General features: G+C 42.8%; 1 protein-coding gene across 2 annotated transcripts in view; it reads right to left on the minus strand.

Moving 5' to 3' along the window:
- LOC105073708 (acyl-coenzyme A synthetase ACSM2B, mitochondrial) overlaps positions 1–19,145 on the minus strand; it is a 33,935-nt gene that overhangs the window by 7,294 nt on the left and 7,496 nt on the right. For both annotated transcript variants that reach the window (XM_010961062.3, XM_010961061.3), the window contains 9 exons: positions 18,724–18,867; positions 13,095–13,251; positions 10,441–10,520; positions 10,115–10,238; positions 8,889–8,969; positions 7,780–7,881; positions 5,719–5,846; positions 5,498–5,597; positions 4,312–4,431 (listed from right to left, as the gene is read on the minus strand). In XM_010961062.3, the coding sequence (XP_010959364.2) occupies positions 4,312–4,431; positions 5,498–5,597; positions 5,719–5,846; positions 7,780–7,881; positions 8,889–8,969; positions 10,115–10,238; positions 10,441–10,520; positions 13,095–13,251; positions 18,724–18,867 (1,036 nt within the window). The remainder of the gene's footprint in view (positions 1–4,311; positions 4,432–5,497; positions 5,598–5,718; positions 5,847–7,779; positions 7,882–8,888; positions 8,970–10,114; positions 10,239–10,440; positions 10,521–13,094; positions 13,252–18,723; positions 18,868–19,145) is intronic.

A 19,145-nucleotide genomic window follows, 5' to 3' on the forward strand; every position in this document is an offset into this window, starting at 1 on the left:
CCTAGACAGTAATGCCTCCAAATTTTATTCTCACACACCCTGAAGGCTGATCTGGATGATACAAAGTTCCCTATGGGTTGCACTTTGTTGCAATATGTAGATGCTCTGTTTCTTACTCTCCTTCTTCAGTCTCTTCACAGGAAGATAGTGTTCACATTTCCTTGGTGACTTAAGGTCACCAGGGAAAAAACTGTAGTTTGCCTGGATTATGATTTGATATTTAGGACATCTGATATCAGAGCAAAGACTATGCTTGGATCCAGGTAGATTTCATAATGTCCTAAGTTTCCCATAACTCAAAACTAAGTGCCAACTGTGAGGTTTTCTCAGGCTAGTTAGTTATTGCTGGAATCGGATGCCAAATTTCCCTCTTATGGGCCAAATCTCTGTATGCTTTACTCAAGAATAACAACCTTGGCCCAATTTTATGTGAAGAAACAGATAATGTAGCCTTCAAGGCCTTAAAGGAGAATTTGATCAATCCACCTGCCCTTGGGCATCCCAATGATCAGAGTCCCTTTCCCCCTTTTGTATGTGAAAAGGAAGGGAATGCCCCTGGGATACTCACTCGAAAGCAGACCAGCACCAACCTATAGGGTATTATAGTGAACAACTGGACCCTGTGGCATGGGGACACTGCCCTGGCCTTAGTGCTATGACATCCACTGCCCTTTTGATTAAGGCCACTGAGAAAATCATTGTAAGACTCCCTTTAACTATTTTTGTACCTTATGCAGTAGAAGCTCTTGAATTTTCATCACACCCAACATTTCTCAGTCAGCTGCCTCACCTCCTATGAAGTCCTTTCATGAACTGCTCCTCTCATAACTCTTTTCCATCGTAGTGACCTCAACTCAGCTACTCTTCTCCCCTCTGTCACCAGTGAAGTCCTTCATGACTGCTTAGAGCTGGTGAACCATCTCCTTACTCGTTACGGTCAACAGGAAATTCCATCGGCTAACATTAACTTCTCAGAGTTCACTGATGGTTCTTATTTGAAAGGTGGCAATGGGCAAATATTGTGCTGGGTACACTACATTGCAACTCCTTTTAATGTTGTTGAAGCAGCCTCTTTACCTATGGCTACTTCTGCCCAACAGGCTGAATTCTACACTCTTACATGAGCTTGAACTTTAGCCAAGGACAAAACTGCCCACATTTATACTGATAGCAGACATGCTTTTGGAGTAGCTCATGATTTTGGAATATTCTGAAAGCAATGTGGCTTCCTTACTTCCGGAGGAAATAAAATTAAAAAATGGCCCCTAAGTTCAGGAATTACTGAATGCAATACTTTTGTCTGCCGCTTTAGCTATTATTAAGATTCTGAGGGCATTCTAAACTTGAGTCTCTGGAAGCAAGAGGAAATCACCTTGCTGATATTTCTTCAAAGAATGCTGGTCTTAAAGGGACCGAAGCAGACAAACTCTGTCATGGTCCAGGAATATTTCCCAAAATGGTAATTTAGAAAAACTGACTAGAGAAGCCAAACAATTGGCCTCAGAAAAGGAAAACAAGATGGGAAATTCAAAAATTGTTGGTTCGATAAAAAGAGAAAGTTCTGGTTTGGACCAATGGACAACCCAGTCCTTCCAGCCACTCTAAATTTCCCAGTCCTCACCACTGTACATGTTTTAAGCCATTGGTCTACTGACAAAATGATAGCCTTTATGGATCAATATTGATGAGGAAACATTAACAAGGCTAAAAAACAAACAAACAAAAAAAAAACCCAAGGTTTACCTTGCCTACCTCACGTGTCTGAAGTACAACCCTGGAAAGCCTGTTTCTGCTGCTCCTGGACTTGAAATTGCCTAATTTCAAGACCTCAGGGTCATCTGAGGTCTGGCAAATGGAGTTACTAGAACTGCATCCATTTAATAGATAAAAATATGTTTTAGTCGTGGCCTGTATATTTCACACTGGACTGAAGCCTTTCCTTGCAGACAAGCGACTGCTTCTTCTGTGGTTAATATAATAGGAAACGATTACCCCTACTTGCGGGATGCCTCGGGAACTTCACAGTGATTGAGAAGCCTGTTTTACTGGTCAGGCACTTCAACGGGTCTGCCCTGTTTGGTCGGTTTTAGTAATACTTTTACTGTGTTTACCATCCTTAATCTTCCGGTTTACTCAAACACACTCACAACACTATTAAGACTCAGTTGGCAAAGTTTGTAGAGGCCTTCCAAATGTTGTGGCCAAAAGCATTGTCGCTGGTCCTTCTAAATCTTAGATCCACACCTTTTGGAACTCACAAGCTCTCACTCTTTGAGATAGCCACAGCACACCAAACTCCTCTTTTGGTTCCTGCCTCTTTTGACCCACAACTAATAAAAGGAGAGATACTCCAGTATTACAAAGGCCAAGTTGCTTCTATTAAAAATGGCCATGTTTTGGTAGAGCAATCATTTCACAGAGTATACTCAAGGAATGAGGACCTTGAGCGTCACATCTTGCAACCTGGAGATTTTGTCTATTGAAAAAGATGCCTCCAGAAAAATATTTGTTTCAAACCCACTGGAAACACTCCTATCAGGTATTGTTAACCAACTCTTGTGCTGCCAAATTCCAGGGACTAGACTCTCAGACTCATGTGACACCGCTATAGAAAGCACCAAACCCTGCCTGGATCTGCCTATCTGGTGACCTGAAAGTAAAGATTTCCTGGAATTAAAGCAAATAACATCTGACAAGAAAGCTTTCCCAAGATACCTGGACCAGGCCTGGTGGAAGACTATCACCAAACCTGTGATGATGATACAATGTTTTAGATGATCCTCAGTGTATACAATCTTGATAACGTAAGAGATTTAATAAATAGTAACCTCAATTAAAATAGAGTTGGGAGACCAGCAGGGGGAGCTCTCATGCCTCACGGTGATAACGGAGCCCAACAGGAAGAAGAAAAACTTCCTCTTCTTGCCTGGCAAGAGCTTAGTCAATGCACAACTGTTACAACTCAGCCAATAGAGTTCCTCCACTGGACTCTATTTATTATAGCCCTGTCAAATTCCTTTTTTCCTCTTCAGGAATTCCTTCCTCCTCTCCTTGCTGCAGGTGGACTAGCATATGGCTTGCCATAGTTGTAATTCTTTGCTGATCTTGGGAAAAAAGCATTTTTTGCTGGAGAAATATCCAACAGTCTGTTTTGGGTAACACCTGCCCTTTCTCTCCCTTCAACTCCATTTCCTTCTCCAGGTGCTGATCCCAAAACACTCCCTAACAAACCTTTGCATGCTAATCTCCTTCCCAGAATTTGCTTCTCAGAAAACTCACCTATGACAATTTGCCATTGCTGACAATGCATCAGTGAGAATGTGGGTTATAGAAGAATCTTTCTACCCTGGACACAAAAATATGTTTTTCTTTCCCTGGACCAAGCTTCTGTCTTGTACCTATCTCCAAAAACTGGGTTCTCCTTCCACACCAACCTCCGTGCCTTAGTTCCCTGCCCCAGAATGAAAACAGCTGAAAACAGGTATCATGCATTCTATGCCATTTGCCTTTTCTGGTAAGAGCAGTTCCAGTTTACTGTGGGGAACCACTCCTCCCTTATTCAGTTCATTACATGGGTGTAGGGCAGCCCTCCCTCCCATCCTTCCTGCGCTCTTGCCAAGGCTGATTACATGACTCAGAACTCAGAGTGCCCCATTCCCCTGGTTACAGGGATTGATTTAACCATGGGCATATGACCCAAGTTGGTCCAATCAGAATCAACTTGGAGACTTCTGCTGGTGCCTTTGGGGGAAAAGATGTGGTTTTTTTTCCCACTGGGATTATCTAAGTTGCTAATATATATATATGTTTGGAGATGCTGGGGGCCCTCTCAAAGGGAGAGCACTTCAAGAAATGAAGCCAATAAAGAAAAAGCAAGAGTCAAGAGATGAAAAAGACACCCCTGCCCACAACATTTGAATGCCTGGTACCAGATACAACAAAGCTTCTCCCATCATGGACTTTTCAATTGTGTAAGCAATAAATTTCAAGTTGAATTTCTGTCACTTGCAACTGAAAGAATCCTGAATAACATAACAAAACCTCAGTGCCAAGAGTGGGAATATATGCCAGGTACTGGCTAGAATTTGTTCCCATGGAAGCATCTGATTTTCAATTGAGAATGAATTAAAGACTGAAGCCAATTTTAGGCATTTAGACAGTTACTGGATTATCTTTTCTGGACTTTCTTGGTCATAATCAGGCAGAACTTTAGATCTGAGGCTTTGTCCTCAGCCTGAAAAAGAGAAATATAAGAAGAGAACCATCTCCCTTTCCTTAAGTTGGAGAAGCATGGGATTCCAGAGACCTTACCTTCCTTGGGTACTTGTACGGGGCTGTCACCAACTTCACATGCTGCTGCAGCTCCTTGGTGAGCTGGTCCGGGTCATGGGACAGGAACTGTGGGGCCAGGACCACAAATGCCTTCACTACCTGCAGCAAGGATGAGAGCCAAGGGAGAAGGATCAGAGCGCATTGCCATCTCCTGAGATAATGTGAAACCAGTGTTAAGACTTCCACCATAGCCACCACCTTCATATCCCCTCATTTTCACCTCCAGGTATCTTGGGTAAGGGAAAGGGAGACACTGGGGTCAAGCATGGCCAAGGTTCCAACTCTCAAGCTGTTTACTGAATGTGCAGGTAGGGCAATCTACAAGATTGAGACCAGGATCACCTCATACCCCAGGGGCAATAGAGAGCAATGGGGAGAAACTAGTTATAAGAGAAGAAAAAAAAGTAAAGATTAAGGACAATAAAACTAAATGATTTGTTTACCCTCTTCAAGCTAGTTTGCCCATCTATGAAATAGAAATCCAGTTTTCATACTTAAATTCATGGGAAGTAAAAAGAAATCATATACAGCATGGCTTAGCTCAGTGCTTGGCACCCAGGGTTTTGGGCCCCATATGCCTGGTGGAGCCTATGATTTCCATGGTGTTATGTCCCACACCTGCCAAAGGTACGATATTATTAATTTTCACCCTGCCGAAATATACTTGGACATTGACCCACACCTCTCTCTTTAACCTTTCCCTACACATACAACAAGCTCCTTTAAATTTCATCTGGGTCTATTTCTTTAGCCCTGGCATTAAAGGGGTCTTTCTTCTTCCCCTACTCTCACTTTAGCCCCATGGCACAAGGGCTGTAATTCTTGGCTCAGATCCCTCCTCTATTCTGTTCAGGGAACAGATTCTGATTCAAATGCCAAACAACAGGATAAAATCCCGGCAGTCCCACAATAATAGATTTTATTTAGCACTTGCTATATGCCAGGCCTTGTTTCAAACACTTTACAAATATTAACGCATTTAATCCTCACAAGAACCCTTCATCTTACATATGGTAAACTGAGGCACAGAGAAGCTAAGTAGCTTGCCCAAAGACACACAGCTAGTAAACCAGCAGGGCCAAGATTTGGACCCAGACTATCCAGCCCCAGAGTCCATACTCTTAACTACCATCTGCACACCCTCAGGCTATAGTTCCCCCATCACCTCTCCTCGGAAGGGGTCCGGGCTGCTCACTGCAGCTGCCTCAACCACAGCAGGGTGCTCCATCAAGGCATTCTCCACTTCTGAGGGCCCAATCCGGTACCTGCAGAAGAACCTCTCCTTCAGAGAAGATTGCACACTCAACCTCTAGCTCATCCCAAAGGTCTAGAACCAGATAGAATAAAGATCCAGATTACCCTTTCCAGCCCAGAAACCAAGCTTACCCGCTGGAGTTAATGATATCATCTGCCCGCCCCATGAAGTAGAAATATCCATCTTGATCCTTGATTCCCTGGTCCCCCAGCAGCCAAAAGTCCCCTCTAATGTTGGCTGCTGTCTTCTCAAGATTGTCCTGGTAATCACAGAAAGACAGACATTGTACCTACAAAGCCTAAATCCTCTGCCCCAGGGCTGCCAGGACCAGTTGTGCAGATTGCTCATTTCACACGTGGTGGGACTGCCCTCAACCCGCCAACCCCATCCCCTAGGTGGAACTGAAACTTCCTCATTTATTTTATTTATTCCACCCAGGGTCTCTCATCAACTCCCCTGGGTCCAACCTGGTGGATAATATTGATACATTCATTTACCCACACTTTAGGGCATTATCCCCAACTGATTCCACCTTCCCTAATTCCTCCATGACACCACTCCATGACACCACTCAAGGGCACCAAGATTTATTAGATATTTTTTTCTTGGGTCCAGGTTGTTAGGTTTGAAAGTTCTAGAGATATACCAGCCAGCCCCCAGGGCTGCAGTCAATGTGCGTATTTCTATAATGGCTGGACCTCTCTATGCAGCTGGGGCACTTGTTCCTGAGCAGCGAGAAGGCTTGAGGTTTGTCCCTTGTCAGAGCATCTTTATATATTGTTCAAGTGTGGGGATGTGAGCTCCAGATTGGACGTTTGGTATCTGGGTTTAAAAGCGGCGTAAGGAATTCATAGCAGAGCTCCTTCATTTGGATGATAGGGGAACTGAAGATCAGAAAGGTCAAGAGGCAAGTCCACAACCACACAGCCATTACAGATGGCAGAGCTGAGATCAGAAGCCAGATCTCTTAACCACCAGCCTGGCTTTTTCTCCTGACCACTGTGCAGCCCCTGCTGGCATTAACTCTGTGGCCTTGGAGCTAAATCTGCCAACTTCTCGATTCTGTCTCCTCTTCTGTTGAATATGGGGAAACCTATGCCTTAACTACCTCACTGGCTGTGAGAACAGAGTGGAACAGTGCACAGGAAATGGTTGAAGTGCACAGTGTGGCTGTGCCTTCATCTCTGAGGCTCAGTTTTCCTCACCTGTATAATGGGAATGATATTTTGGCTCTACAACAATTCTTTTATTTTACCTACTTATGTATAACTGTTCTAAGTGTTTCACAAATATTTCTGCCTGTAGATATCTATAACAATTCTCTGAGATATTATAATACACATTTTATAAGTGAGGAAACTGAGGCATGAGAGATCAATAACTTGTCCAAGGTCACACAGCAAATTGTGGAGTAGGGTTTTAAACTCAGGCAGTTTGGCTCTGAGGACTTCACAGAGTGGTGAGAAGGATTAAATGACTTTAATGTATGTGACTGCTTTAGATGAGTGCTAGAGCCATGCAGTAAGCATGCAATAAATGGCAGCTACTATTACTATTGGATTGATTATTTAATTTATTATTTAATCATCTTGGTGTCAAAAGAATGTTTTTGAGCTCTTTCCTGACCATTGTTCACTGTAGTGGACTTGGATGAGTCTTATCATCTCTGAAACTTCACCATCCTCACCCATATAGTGAGGCAGTTAGATTTGAGGATCATCTATTCTTAATATTCCAAGATCTGAAGATAGGGATGCTTTCAACTTATGGAGAAGTCTCAATGTGAATTGTCTAGCTTTGGCTCTAAAGGAGATCAGTGGCATAGAGCAGGGGGATGGTACTTGTGGGAGGGAGCAGGGCTTCCCTTGGGAGAATACAGTTGTACAGAGTTCAGGGGCAATAAGCTTTCTGTCACAGAAGAGCTCTTGAGTTGGAAAAGGGTTACTGGAGAAAGATAATTCTTCAAGTGGGATCTTAATGATAAGCTAAGGAAAGCGGAGGTGAATAGCCAGTCTTTTCACTTGTCGAAGTGCCAATTCTTAGACACTAGACACCCATTGTCCCTATTTCTCACCAGTGCCTCTTGGGAGGTACATAACTTTGGGACACCCCCCCCCCCACCTGCCCCACATCCATCTCAGAGCCCATGATTCTGACCAGGAGACAGAGGTGAATGAGCATGGGTTCCTCACCACATAGCCAGAGAAGATGCCTATAGGCCTGCTGGGTTTGACCCTGATGCCCAAGTCACCTTCTGTACCAGGAGGCAAGACGTTACCCTTGTCATCTATGACCTGGAGGAAGAAGCAGATTGGAAGAATGCTTGGCAAAACAGAAGACGGCTTGACTGGCAACGTGAAAGATGGAAGACCCTCTTACTCCAATGGTGACCGAAAACAAGAATCAGAAACCAAGAAAAGCCAAGAATTTCAAGCCCAAATCTCTAATCCATCTGCCTGTGACAGACTGGACTTCAGACGGATTAAAACTCAAATTATGACTCTGCTACCTTCTTAGTTGAGTTTGAGTTACTTAAGCTCTACGTCTCAGTGTCTTCGTCTGTAAAACAGAGATAATTATGGCTTATTTCACAGGATTATGTGAGAATGAAATAATGTACTGAAAAAGGGGACTTCGAAAATAGTTGTCATCAGAGACGGGGGCAAGCAATTACACATAACGCTGAGTAGCATGTGGATTGTTACACTTTAGATACATGTAACCATAGACACACAAATTCTATTTCTTGGAATTTAGCCCAAAGAAATAATAAGGGAAAAGAGCAAAATTTTAGCTATGATACATTCATTGCAGTGTTGACTTTACTAGTGAAAGTTTTAGAAATCATCTGTGAACTAACAAAAGGCATAAAGAATGGTGAGGTCATCCTATCTGCTACTATGTCCTCATTACAAATAGTGCTGTAGCTAGGTATTAACTGACCTGGAAAGATGATCATCCAAGGTTGCGCAATGATAAAATTAAGTTACAAAATGATATGTCAAGATTCAGCCCCATTTCTGTTCTAAAAATATGTATATTTATGTAACTAACTAGCTAATTAATTTGCTAGCTATTCAAAGTGATTTTCTGTGGATGATAAGGATATGAATAATTTCTTTTTTCCCCTTCCTTCCTTCCTTCCTTCATTCCTCCCTCTCTCCCTCCCTTCCTCCCTCCCTTCTTTTAAAATATTATTTTAATACCTTTACTTTCTATTGTTTTTCCTCAATGGACAATGTAATAAATTACTGAAAAATTAGCATGCTCACTCCCTCCCTCCTTGGGACCCCTAACAAACCTGCATATCATAATGGGGAATTGCAGTTCCCATGCAGCCAGGTTTGACTTTCGTTGTCCTGGAAACTCTGCAAGTGAGTCCCTGTGGAAAGCAGTAGACAGAACCAGTAAACCTCAGGAGGAGTCATAAAGTCACAGAAAATAAAAAATTCAGCAGATCAGGTGTAGTTGGCTCACGTTTGGTGGTACCTTCTCTCCCTTTTCTCTGGCTCTCTCTTTTTTTTCTGGAACTCCCATCTTAGAAGTTTCACTAATGTGTTTGGAAAGCAGTCTGATTGTGCACTCCCCAGGGAAAAGGAACTAACAACTACATCACAGTCTCTTTAGAGGGAGCCATGCTTTTATAAGGGAACACAGACACTAAAATCCTTTAAAATTGTATAGGATTCAATTACCTCCCATAAGAGGGACAGCTCTGCTTGAATCCTGAAATGAATTCTCCTACAGAGACCTTAGTGTCCAAAGGAGCATCCCCAGACGTGGACTCTTGTGAATGGCCGGAAGCCCTTGCTGCAACTCCATTGTCTTAACCCATACTTGCAAAGTTCTTCCACATCACAGTGCTGCCATGAACTCTCTTAGGAGTTCTGATGGGCCAGGGGACCCATTAACCATAAAAGGATGTGAGTAATAGAGTGGAGAGGAGGAGCCGATTCATACTGAGAGTCACAAGTAAGAGGCACTGAAGAAAGGAGGTGAGGAGACATATTCCCCAGGTTGCTTTGGTAAGTGGCACAGAACAGGGCAACATGAATCCACATTGCGCTCATGGGGCCCCAAGGGTTCCAAGGTGTCTCAGCAGGTAAGGTGAGGGGTCTCAGTGGGGTCTTCTCCCTAGCCCTCACTCCCATCTGAGCAGCTTAGTACAATGCCTGACACATTTGATAAACTCAGGTCTCTACTAAAATGTTACCCCATTACAGAGGACTTTCCTGACGAACATATCTGAAATACCAGGCCATTATCCCACCTCACCTCACCTGCTTGGCTTGTCGTTTGTTTATTAGTTTATATCTTTCTCCCCCATTCCCAATAGAATATAATCTCCATAAGAACAGGAGCTTTGCCTGTTTTATTTCTGCTGAATTGCCAATACCTATCCCATAGTAGGCGCTCAAGAAATACTAATTGAATAAGAGCATGGTAAATGGTGGCTAATATTTTTATCATCAGAGAGCCTTTGAAGCCCACCAGGTCCACCAGCTCTTGGTTTTCTAGAGCAGGTACCGTTTCTGTCTGGCCATAGAATTCTCGGATGTCCAGTCCTGTCTGGGCTTTCCAGTTCTCCAGGGTTTCTGGAAGGAGGCTCTCCCCTCCGCTGAAGCAGTGCTGCAGATGTGGGAACTTGTAGCTGAAGAAGAGAAGAGAGGTAAGTGCTTCTCCCTGAGCCTCCCTTGCATCCAACTCTGCCCAGGCCGAGAGCTGGATTCTGGGTGTTTTGACAGTGAGTTCGGCTTCAGGGAGGCTGTGCATGCTCAGAGGGTCATACAGACTAGGGAGGCAGGAGGATGAGCCAGTAAATCAGAGACTCAAAAGCCCCCAAACCCCATCACCTGGAAAGGTCCTGTAGCAGCAACATCCGGTAAATAAGGGGTGCTCCTAGCATGCTGTTGATTGGATAGGTGGACAGCACCTGCAGGTCAGATGCCAAAAATTAATTGGTAGCACAGTGGTTATGGGTGTGGGCTATGGAGCTGTAGGCGCCTGGACTTCGACCCTAGCTTCTAGGCTATGTCTATTTCAGGCCACGTGAGCCCAATTCTCATGAAGTCTCAGGCCAAAAATGACAGAGAAATGACCACATCTTTTTTAACCATTATAGAGAAAAGGTCAAGGACTAATTCGGAACATTTTCGTCAAGTCAGATTGCCTATTCCTGCCAATTGAATGACTTGCTCTCATAAGGACCCCTCAGGAATTACATAAACCCCTAGTCACCGAGGGAGGACCAGCTGCTGTTGCAAATTGGCTGTGTGGTCTTGGTTAATTCCCTTAACCTCCTTGGACAGCTTTACAATAGATTAATTCCGGCTGCATTTTCCCTAAAATATTTTTGGGACATAATTCAGGTAGAAAAGTGCTTTCAAAAGTTAAAAGCACCTGTAGACATTTCAGAAGTACTACTGAACAGTAGCTAGTACGGAATACTTGCCAGGCTGTGTGCTCTCTCATTCAATTCTCATAATAACCTCATGGAGTTTGCATTAGCATCCTTCTTTACAGAGGGTTAAGTAACTTGCCCAGAGTCAGTCAGCAAGCAGCGGAACCAACGTTTGCAGCCTATACTTTTAACCATTACTAACACCACATCGATCCCATGCTTTTCTTTGTGCAGAATTTATTACAAAGAGTGATCTAGGCAAAATATCTAGGGGAAATTATTAATAATAGTACATCATGCAATTATTTCCTCTGGGTGCTCCTGGTATACTGGTATAAGATATGAAAATGATCCCATTTCCCTTACTGCCTTGCCTGACAGGAGGCTCAACATGCAATTATCTACTTATTTGCTGTACTCTCCTTAGTCTTTTCACCCACCCACTCCACATCTCCAGCCTATATTTTCTTAATAAGTTTTATAGCTTTACATCTGTTTCACGATTTTTTTCCTTTCCTATTTGTGATATTTAACAAAAGCCACTTCAAATTCTTTTTGAAAGGAGACAGAGTCAGAATTTGTTTAAAACAGATAATGATAGAATCATTCAAAGAGAATGCCCTGAGAGAATCCAGAGCTTGCCTGATCTTGTGACTTTTGAGGATGTCACCTGTGTCTTAGTTTGCTCCTGGGATCTCTACTGCCAGCCAAACAGAAATCTGGGCAAGCCATTAACTGCTACAGAGACCTGGAGGCCCCAGGATGGCAACTGCCCAACTCTCTATCACAAATGAAGTCCAGCATAGGGTGTGCCTTTGCAAGCAAAAATGAGCCCATTTGCATTGCTTCCTTGCTTCAGGGTCATGTAGTTTGTAGATTTTATTTAATGGTTGGCCCTTCAAGTTCCACAAGAAAAAAAAAAAAACAACTCTGTATTTATTCTTTAAAATTTCTCACAGATAATAGTCCCAAACTGGAAATAACCCTAATGTCCATCAACAATAGGATGGAAAAAGAAAAGATAGATCCACAGAATGGAACACTGCACAACAATTGAAAAAAATGAACTTCTAATATGTGCAGCAACATGGGCAGTATTCACAGAGAATACGTTGAATGAAAGAAGCCAGGCACAAAAGATTATATACTGTATGAGTCTGCTTATATGAAGCTCAAGAAGCAGCAAAATTACTCTCTGGTGATACAGGTTAATAATGATTAAGTTATGGAGCATGGGCAATAACATTGAGGGGGTACGCCCACTTTCTGCAGTGAAGGAAATGTTTTATATCTCGATCTGGTGGTGGTTACATGGGTGTCTGTTATGGACTGAATGCTATATGCCCCCAGTTCATATATTGAAGCCCCTAACCTCTACTGTGATGGTATTTGGAGGTAAGTCTTTTGGGAGATAATTAGGTTTAGATGAGGTCATGAGGGTGGGGCTCCCGTGATGGGATTATTGCCCTTATAAGAAGAGGAAGAGACACCAGGGCTCGCTGTGTCTACCTTTCAAGGCTACAGCAAGAAGGCAGATGTGTATAAGCCAGGAAGACAGTTCTTACCAGGAACCCAACTATGCTGGCACCCTGATCTCAGACTCCCAAGCTCCAGAACTATGAGAAATAAATATTTATTGCTTAAGCCACCCCGTCTGTGGGATTTTGTTATAGCAGAATGAGTGACTCATAAAATGTTTAACACAGATAAATTATTTTCAAGCTACACACTTAAGATGACTACACTCTATGCACACACGTACCCATGCACACAAGCAGCATCAGCTCCAATATTCCATCCCTCCTTTTCACACTCAGTTTACTACCATCTATCTGATACTTGACACCAGAGCAAGGGACAATTAAATATGCATTGAGTGAATGAATGCCCTATGAAGCTTGTCCCCTGAATATTCCTTTTAACTGTACATGGGTCTGTCTCCTTTCCTGGGCCATGAGCTCCATGAGGGCAGGGACAGTTTCCACCTTGCTTAATGAACACGTTCCATTTTTCTAACAAAAATTAGATGCATTGAAAGAAACCGCAATAAACTGGAGTATGCAGACCTTGGGCTCATTCTGACCTGCAAACTGGATCTTCTCTTACCTTTAGAATGACCTGTGGGTCAAACTTCGGCATTAGATGGATAAAAGTGCATGCTCCCAATGTCCAAGGTTCCAGCAACGAGGCCAAGAAGTTCAGTATCCAAGCTGTGTCTAATATGGCCCACATTATTTCAGAGGCTTGCAGGCCTGTCCAAGTTCTGAGAACGTAGGGGAAACACATGTAAGTGAATGCATGCTGGGGTGGGTGGAGCATGAGTGTATATGTGTCTGTGGGGAGAGGTAGGTGTGTGTATGTGTGCACGGGAATGTGGGTACCTAAATGTGATTGTGTTGGTTTGTAAGAGTGTGTTTAAGTATAAGCAAGCAGGAGAAAGGAGAGTTGTTTTATCCACACATCCTCTATCAAGGAAGGGTCCTGGCAGGGGGAAGGGGAAGATTGTCAAGATGGTGGAGTGGAAGGACACGGTGCTCATCCTTACCTATGAATACAACAAAAACTACATCTACATATGGAATAATTCGCAAAAAATATGTGCTGAACTTTGGTAGAGCATCTCTTACTATCAGAACTACAAGGAAAACCCTCACAAAACCAGGTAGGAAAAAAAAAAAGAAAAAGGAAATTGGTATGGGACCTGTGCCCCAGGGAGGGGACCCTCACCTTAGGAAGCCCCCTCTGCCGTGGGGAGGTCAGTTGGGACTGAAAAGGGGCTTCAGAAGCTCAGAGGAGAAAGCCGCAGCCGCTTGGTGGATGGAACAGAGAGAAACCGGCACAGAGGGCTCCTGCAATCCCCAGCCCTAGAGGTGAGCCAGCGAGGGAGGGCCAGGACTGGGGACTGGAGCCCAGGCTTTCTGCGGATGAGCCAGGGGAGAGGACTGGGGCTGAGTGTGTGCAGAACAGTCAGGTCCCCCATAGAGGGCACCACTGCTGGTGCGTGTTGAGGGGAGGGGTACACGCAGCCCTGCCACACTGCCCTGCTCTCATGGGCGACAGAGCAGGGTCCAGACACAGCAGTCTTCTTGGCTTGCTCTGGAGAGGCACAATCGCTGGTGTATGGCCCTCAGGCGGGGGCACTGCTGAAACCTGAACCCATTCCCAGGAGTCTCGTGACGTCACAGGCGGGACTGAAATTCGAGCGGAGCCCCAGGTGGCGGCGGCAGATTTGCCTTTGTGGACCTGCGCTGCTGAGACAACCAAGACAAGCATGCGGCAGGGGCGAGTCTGGCATTAACAGTGGACACGGGTCTGGGGTCTGGGCTGACCCTGTAGTTCACAGAAGATCCAGGTACATAACTGCATCCATATTACAGCGGGTCCTATTGTCTGATGCCACCGCTGGATCTGCACTGGTGCTCTGTGAACATGGAGCCAGGGCGAGGTGCCAACATTCCCGTGGCTGAGTTGAGGACAAGGGCAGCAAAAACAAAGTATACTTTGTTAGCCCAGACAATGAAGGCGCTTTCAGACGGACACCTCCTGTGGCGGAATATTCAGCAGCTCATCTTCCAACAGAAGCACCCCAGCCCGCCTACAACACACCACAGCTCAGAAATAGGTTTCAAAGCCTCTCTTCCAACAGCAGGGAAAGAAACGGAAAAAGGAGAACGAACACAACTAAAAGTCAGCAGAAGGAAAAGAAACCATAAACATCAGGGAGCAAATAAATAAAATAGAGATTAAAAAAAAATAGGAAAAAATCAAACCAAGAGCTGTTGTTTTTTTTTGTTTTTTTTAAAGATTAAACAAAAGTGACAAACTTCTGGTCAGGCTCACCAAGAAAAGAGAGAGAAAACAAATAAAACAAGAAATGAAATGGAGAAATTACAACCAACACCATAGAAATACAAATCATAAGAGACTATTATGGACAATATATGGCAACAAATTAAACAACATAGAACAAATGGGCAAGATTCTAGTAACATACAGTCCACCAAAACTGAATCAAGAAGAAACAGACAGTCTGAACAGACCGATCAGTAGAAGTGAAATAAAATCAGCAGTAAAAAAACCTCCCAAACAGAAGTCCAGGACCCGATGGCTTAACTGGGGAATGCTACCAAACATACAAAGAAGAACTTATACTAATTCTTCTCAAACTCTTCCAAAAGATTGAAGAGAAGGAAACACTCTCAAAGTCATTCAATGAAGCCACCATCATTGATGCCAAAACCAGACAAAGACACTGCCAAAAAAGAAAATTAGCACAAAAACAGACATATGGATCAATGGAGCAGGATAGAGAGCCCAGATATAAATGCACACACCTACAGTCAATTAATTTTGGACAAAAGAGGCAAGAATATACAATGAAGAAAAGACAGTCTGTTCAGCCAGTGGTGTTGGGAAAGCTGGACAGCAGCATGGAAACCAATGAAGTTAGAACACTCCCTCACACCATACACAAAAATAAAACTCAAAATGGCTTATAGACTTACACATAAGACAAGACACGATGAACCTCCTAGAAGAAGACATAGGCAAAATATTCTCTGACACAAATCCTAGCAATATTTTACTAGGGAAGTCTACCCAGGCAATATAAATAAAAGCAAAAATAAACAAATAGGACCTTATTAAACATAAGCTTCTGCACAGCAAAGGAAACCATAAACAAAATGAAAAGACAACCTATGGAATGGGAGAAAATATTCACAAATGATGCAATTGACAAGGCTTTGATTTCCAGAATATACAAACAAGTCATACAACTTAATAACAACAACAACAATAAAAATCCAATCCCAAAATGAGGAGAACACCTAAACAAGCAATTCTCCAATGAAGCCATACAAATGACCAATAGGCAAATGAAAAAATGCTCAATATCACTATTTATCAGAGAAATGCAAATCAAAACTACAATGAGGTATCACCTCACAGTGGTCAGAATGGCCATCATTAAAAAGTCCTCAAATGATAAATGCTGGAGAGGCTGTGGTGAAAAGGGAACCCTCCTACACTGTTGGTGGGAATGTAGTTTGGTGCAGCCACTATGGAAAACAGAATGGAGATTCTTTAAAAACTAAAAACAGACTTACCATAGGATCCAGCAAACCCACTCTTGGGTATATATCTAGAGGGAACCTTAATTCAAAAAGACACGTGCACCCCAATGTTCACAGAAGCACTATTTACAATAGCTATTTACAATGGAAGAAACCTAAATGTCCATTGACTGATGACTAGACAAAGAAATTTTAGTGTATTTATATGATGGAATACTACTCAGCCATAAAAAGAATAAAATAATACCATTTGCAGCAACATGGATATACCTGGAGATTGTCATTCTAAGTGAAGTTAAGCCAGAAAGAGAAAGAAAAAAAAAAAAAGACGAACTTATTTACAAAACAGAAACAGACTCACAGACATAGAAAACAAACCTATGGTTACCCGCAGGGAAGGGGATAGGAAGGGATAAATTGGGAGTTCGAGACTTGCAGATACTAACTACTATGTATAAAATAGATAAACAAATTTACACTATATAGCAAAGGGAACTATATTCAATATCTTGTAGTAAATATATAATGAAAAAGAATATGAAAATAAATATATACATATGTATCTATATGACTGAAACATTATGCTGTACACCAGAAAATGATACAACATTGTAAACTGACTATACTTCAATTTAAAAAAAAATGAAATGCCAATAGAAGGCAGCTAGAAGTCCTTCTCTCTATATGAAAGGTTAGCTCCCTTCAGAAGTTGCTCATTCTTAGAAACAGAGAGAAATTATTGCATTGCATTCCACAAAGATATAACCCTATCTGTGCCTGAGTCAATTTCACAGTTTAATCTGCCATATAACTCCAGTGAAATTACATAATTTTGGTAAACGCCTATGAATTTGTGAAGACAGTCATCCTCCTGTTAGCCAGAATTGGTGAAAAATGTCTGGCTCAGCCTACATCAGATCATAAATGCATCTTTACTTTCTGATATGACCAAAACCAGCTGGTTGCCTGGCACTTAGTCAAGCCTTGCCAATGAGTGGGGCAAATGACCATTGGTTGAATGCTGGGTCCCATAATAATTTCAGGTCATTTTTCATGGGGAAGAAATGATACCCCACCTGTGATATGGAAGACTGCAAAATATCAACAGCAGGTACTAAAGAGGGACTAAAATGTACGAGGCAGGGACAGGAAGGTGAGATTTGTGTGGACTCAGCACAGGGAACCAAAACAACACCATCTTCTTTCATGTTCAAAGTAGAGCATGGAGATTTGCACCCCGTGGTTGTCAAACCTAGATGCTTTTCTGGCTGCAAATGCATGAAATGATCCTTGAAAATGATGTTGCCAAGAGAAATTTTCCTTCATTACTTATTTGGTATAATTTCAGTAAAAGTACAGCATGTGAAATTAAAAAAAAAAAAAAAAAGAAAGGAGCCTTTCCAGAAGGTGTGACCCCTCAGCTCCTATGACTTAACAGATAATTGGGTCTCACTCTCCTTTTACCTCCAGAATTGAGTACAGTTTTTGGCCTGTTGGAACCACCCAGGAAATGTTTACTAACAAAAGACACCTAAGGGAATATTCTAACAAGTGTCCTTGCTAAGTTCAAGTTTGGCTGAGTAGATCTTCGGTTCTCTTTTCTTGGAGCACCATGAATTGCCTAAGCACAACTGAGGGTCCTGTACAAAGTAAAACTTGTTCCCTTTCTTTCTTCAGGCCAGAATTAAAAGTATTAGGCTTATTTTAAAGCAAAAATGATTTAGGCTAAACATGAAGAACTTCCTTGTGGCCGGGAATTACCATAGCCTGTGTCCCTTCCTGAAGATGATTACTCATTTCAGCTCTGTAGGGAAATTAGGTCCTAGCCTAATAGAACCAAATTTTGGGGGGGTGGGTGAGAATTTAATATATTAGTTATATTTAAGTGATTTATCTTCCCATCTTTTGAAGCTACACTTTACTATGGCTCTTCTATTAAATAATTTCTATGAAATAATTTAATTTTCTGATGCCACAGGGTCATAGGTGGGACATTTAAATTTTTGAGGTTTTTGTTTTTTTTTTTTTTTTGCATTAAAGCATTTTCCTAGTTCTAATAATAAAACTAACATGGCAAGTGGGATCAACTGAAAAAGACCCGGAAGAGCTCTTGTTATCATTGCATGACAGCCTTGGCACAGTATTTTCTGATTCCCCTGATGGGATTGCGGTAGCATGGAGGAAAAGTCTAGATGATGAGATCTGAGATCCAGAAATTCTGAGACCTCAGTTCATCTAATTAATCCAATTACAGGGCCCTCTTCAATGAATTTGGGAAGTAATTTGCTGCTGACAAAAAAATGCCCTCTTGAAATATGGGTAACATCAAAGAAAATTACCAGCACTTGGAAGAACAAGATATATAGATCAGGCTAGGGGATATTGCGTAGAAACCTTGTTCCAAGCATTCAGCCTAGTAGACACACAGCTCAAAGCACTTGAAGGGGTTTTGAGATCCTGTGTTACCTTCAACAGAAATGTCCCACCACAGGTCGTTGGATAGCTAGCTTGCTAAGCCATGCTCCCTCTTGCCCCACTTCCCAACTGTCTTTCTCAGAAGCATCAGATAGCAGCCCATCCCAAGAGAATTGGATTTGAGGTCAGGAAAATCTCAAGGACTGATCATGCAGTTCTCTGTAGAGAGAAAGGACCCTTCTTACTCAGCATCCATCTTGGCCTTGATCCCCAGGCTTGAGTGGGAGTGTTCTGCCATCTTAGGGAGGCCACTAGTCCCACTGGTGAAGTAGATGGCAGCTGCCTCTTGGCTTCCAGTCTCCACGCAGCGATGAGTGGTAGACGCTTCCCTGACAGAGACACAGACCATTACCTTCTCAGGTCTGCACTGGGCACCAGATGTCCTGGTGACTCACCTTCTATGTTTTACTCTTATGCTTTTGGCCTCACCTCTGATTCCAGCCAGCGAATGGTTCTGGGTGAGTTCCTTGGTGTTGCTTCTAGCGTGAACCACAGGTGATTCACTGTGTGTTGCCACCATGGCATGGGGCTCTGAGCCCATCCTGCATGTGTGTGCGTGCAGCCCAGAGTGTAGGGTAGATAATGCCCCTGGGCAACCCTCTACCAA

This window comes from Camelus bactrianus, chromosome 18 (genome assembly GCF_048773025.1).
Source record: "Camelus bactrianus isolate YW-2024 breed Bactrian camel chromosome 18, ASM4877302v1, whole genome shotgun sequence".
Lineage (NCBI taxonomy): Eukaryota > Metazoa > Chordata > Mammalia > Artiodactyla > Camelidae > Camelus > Camelus bactrianus.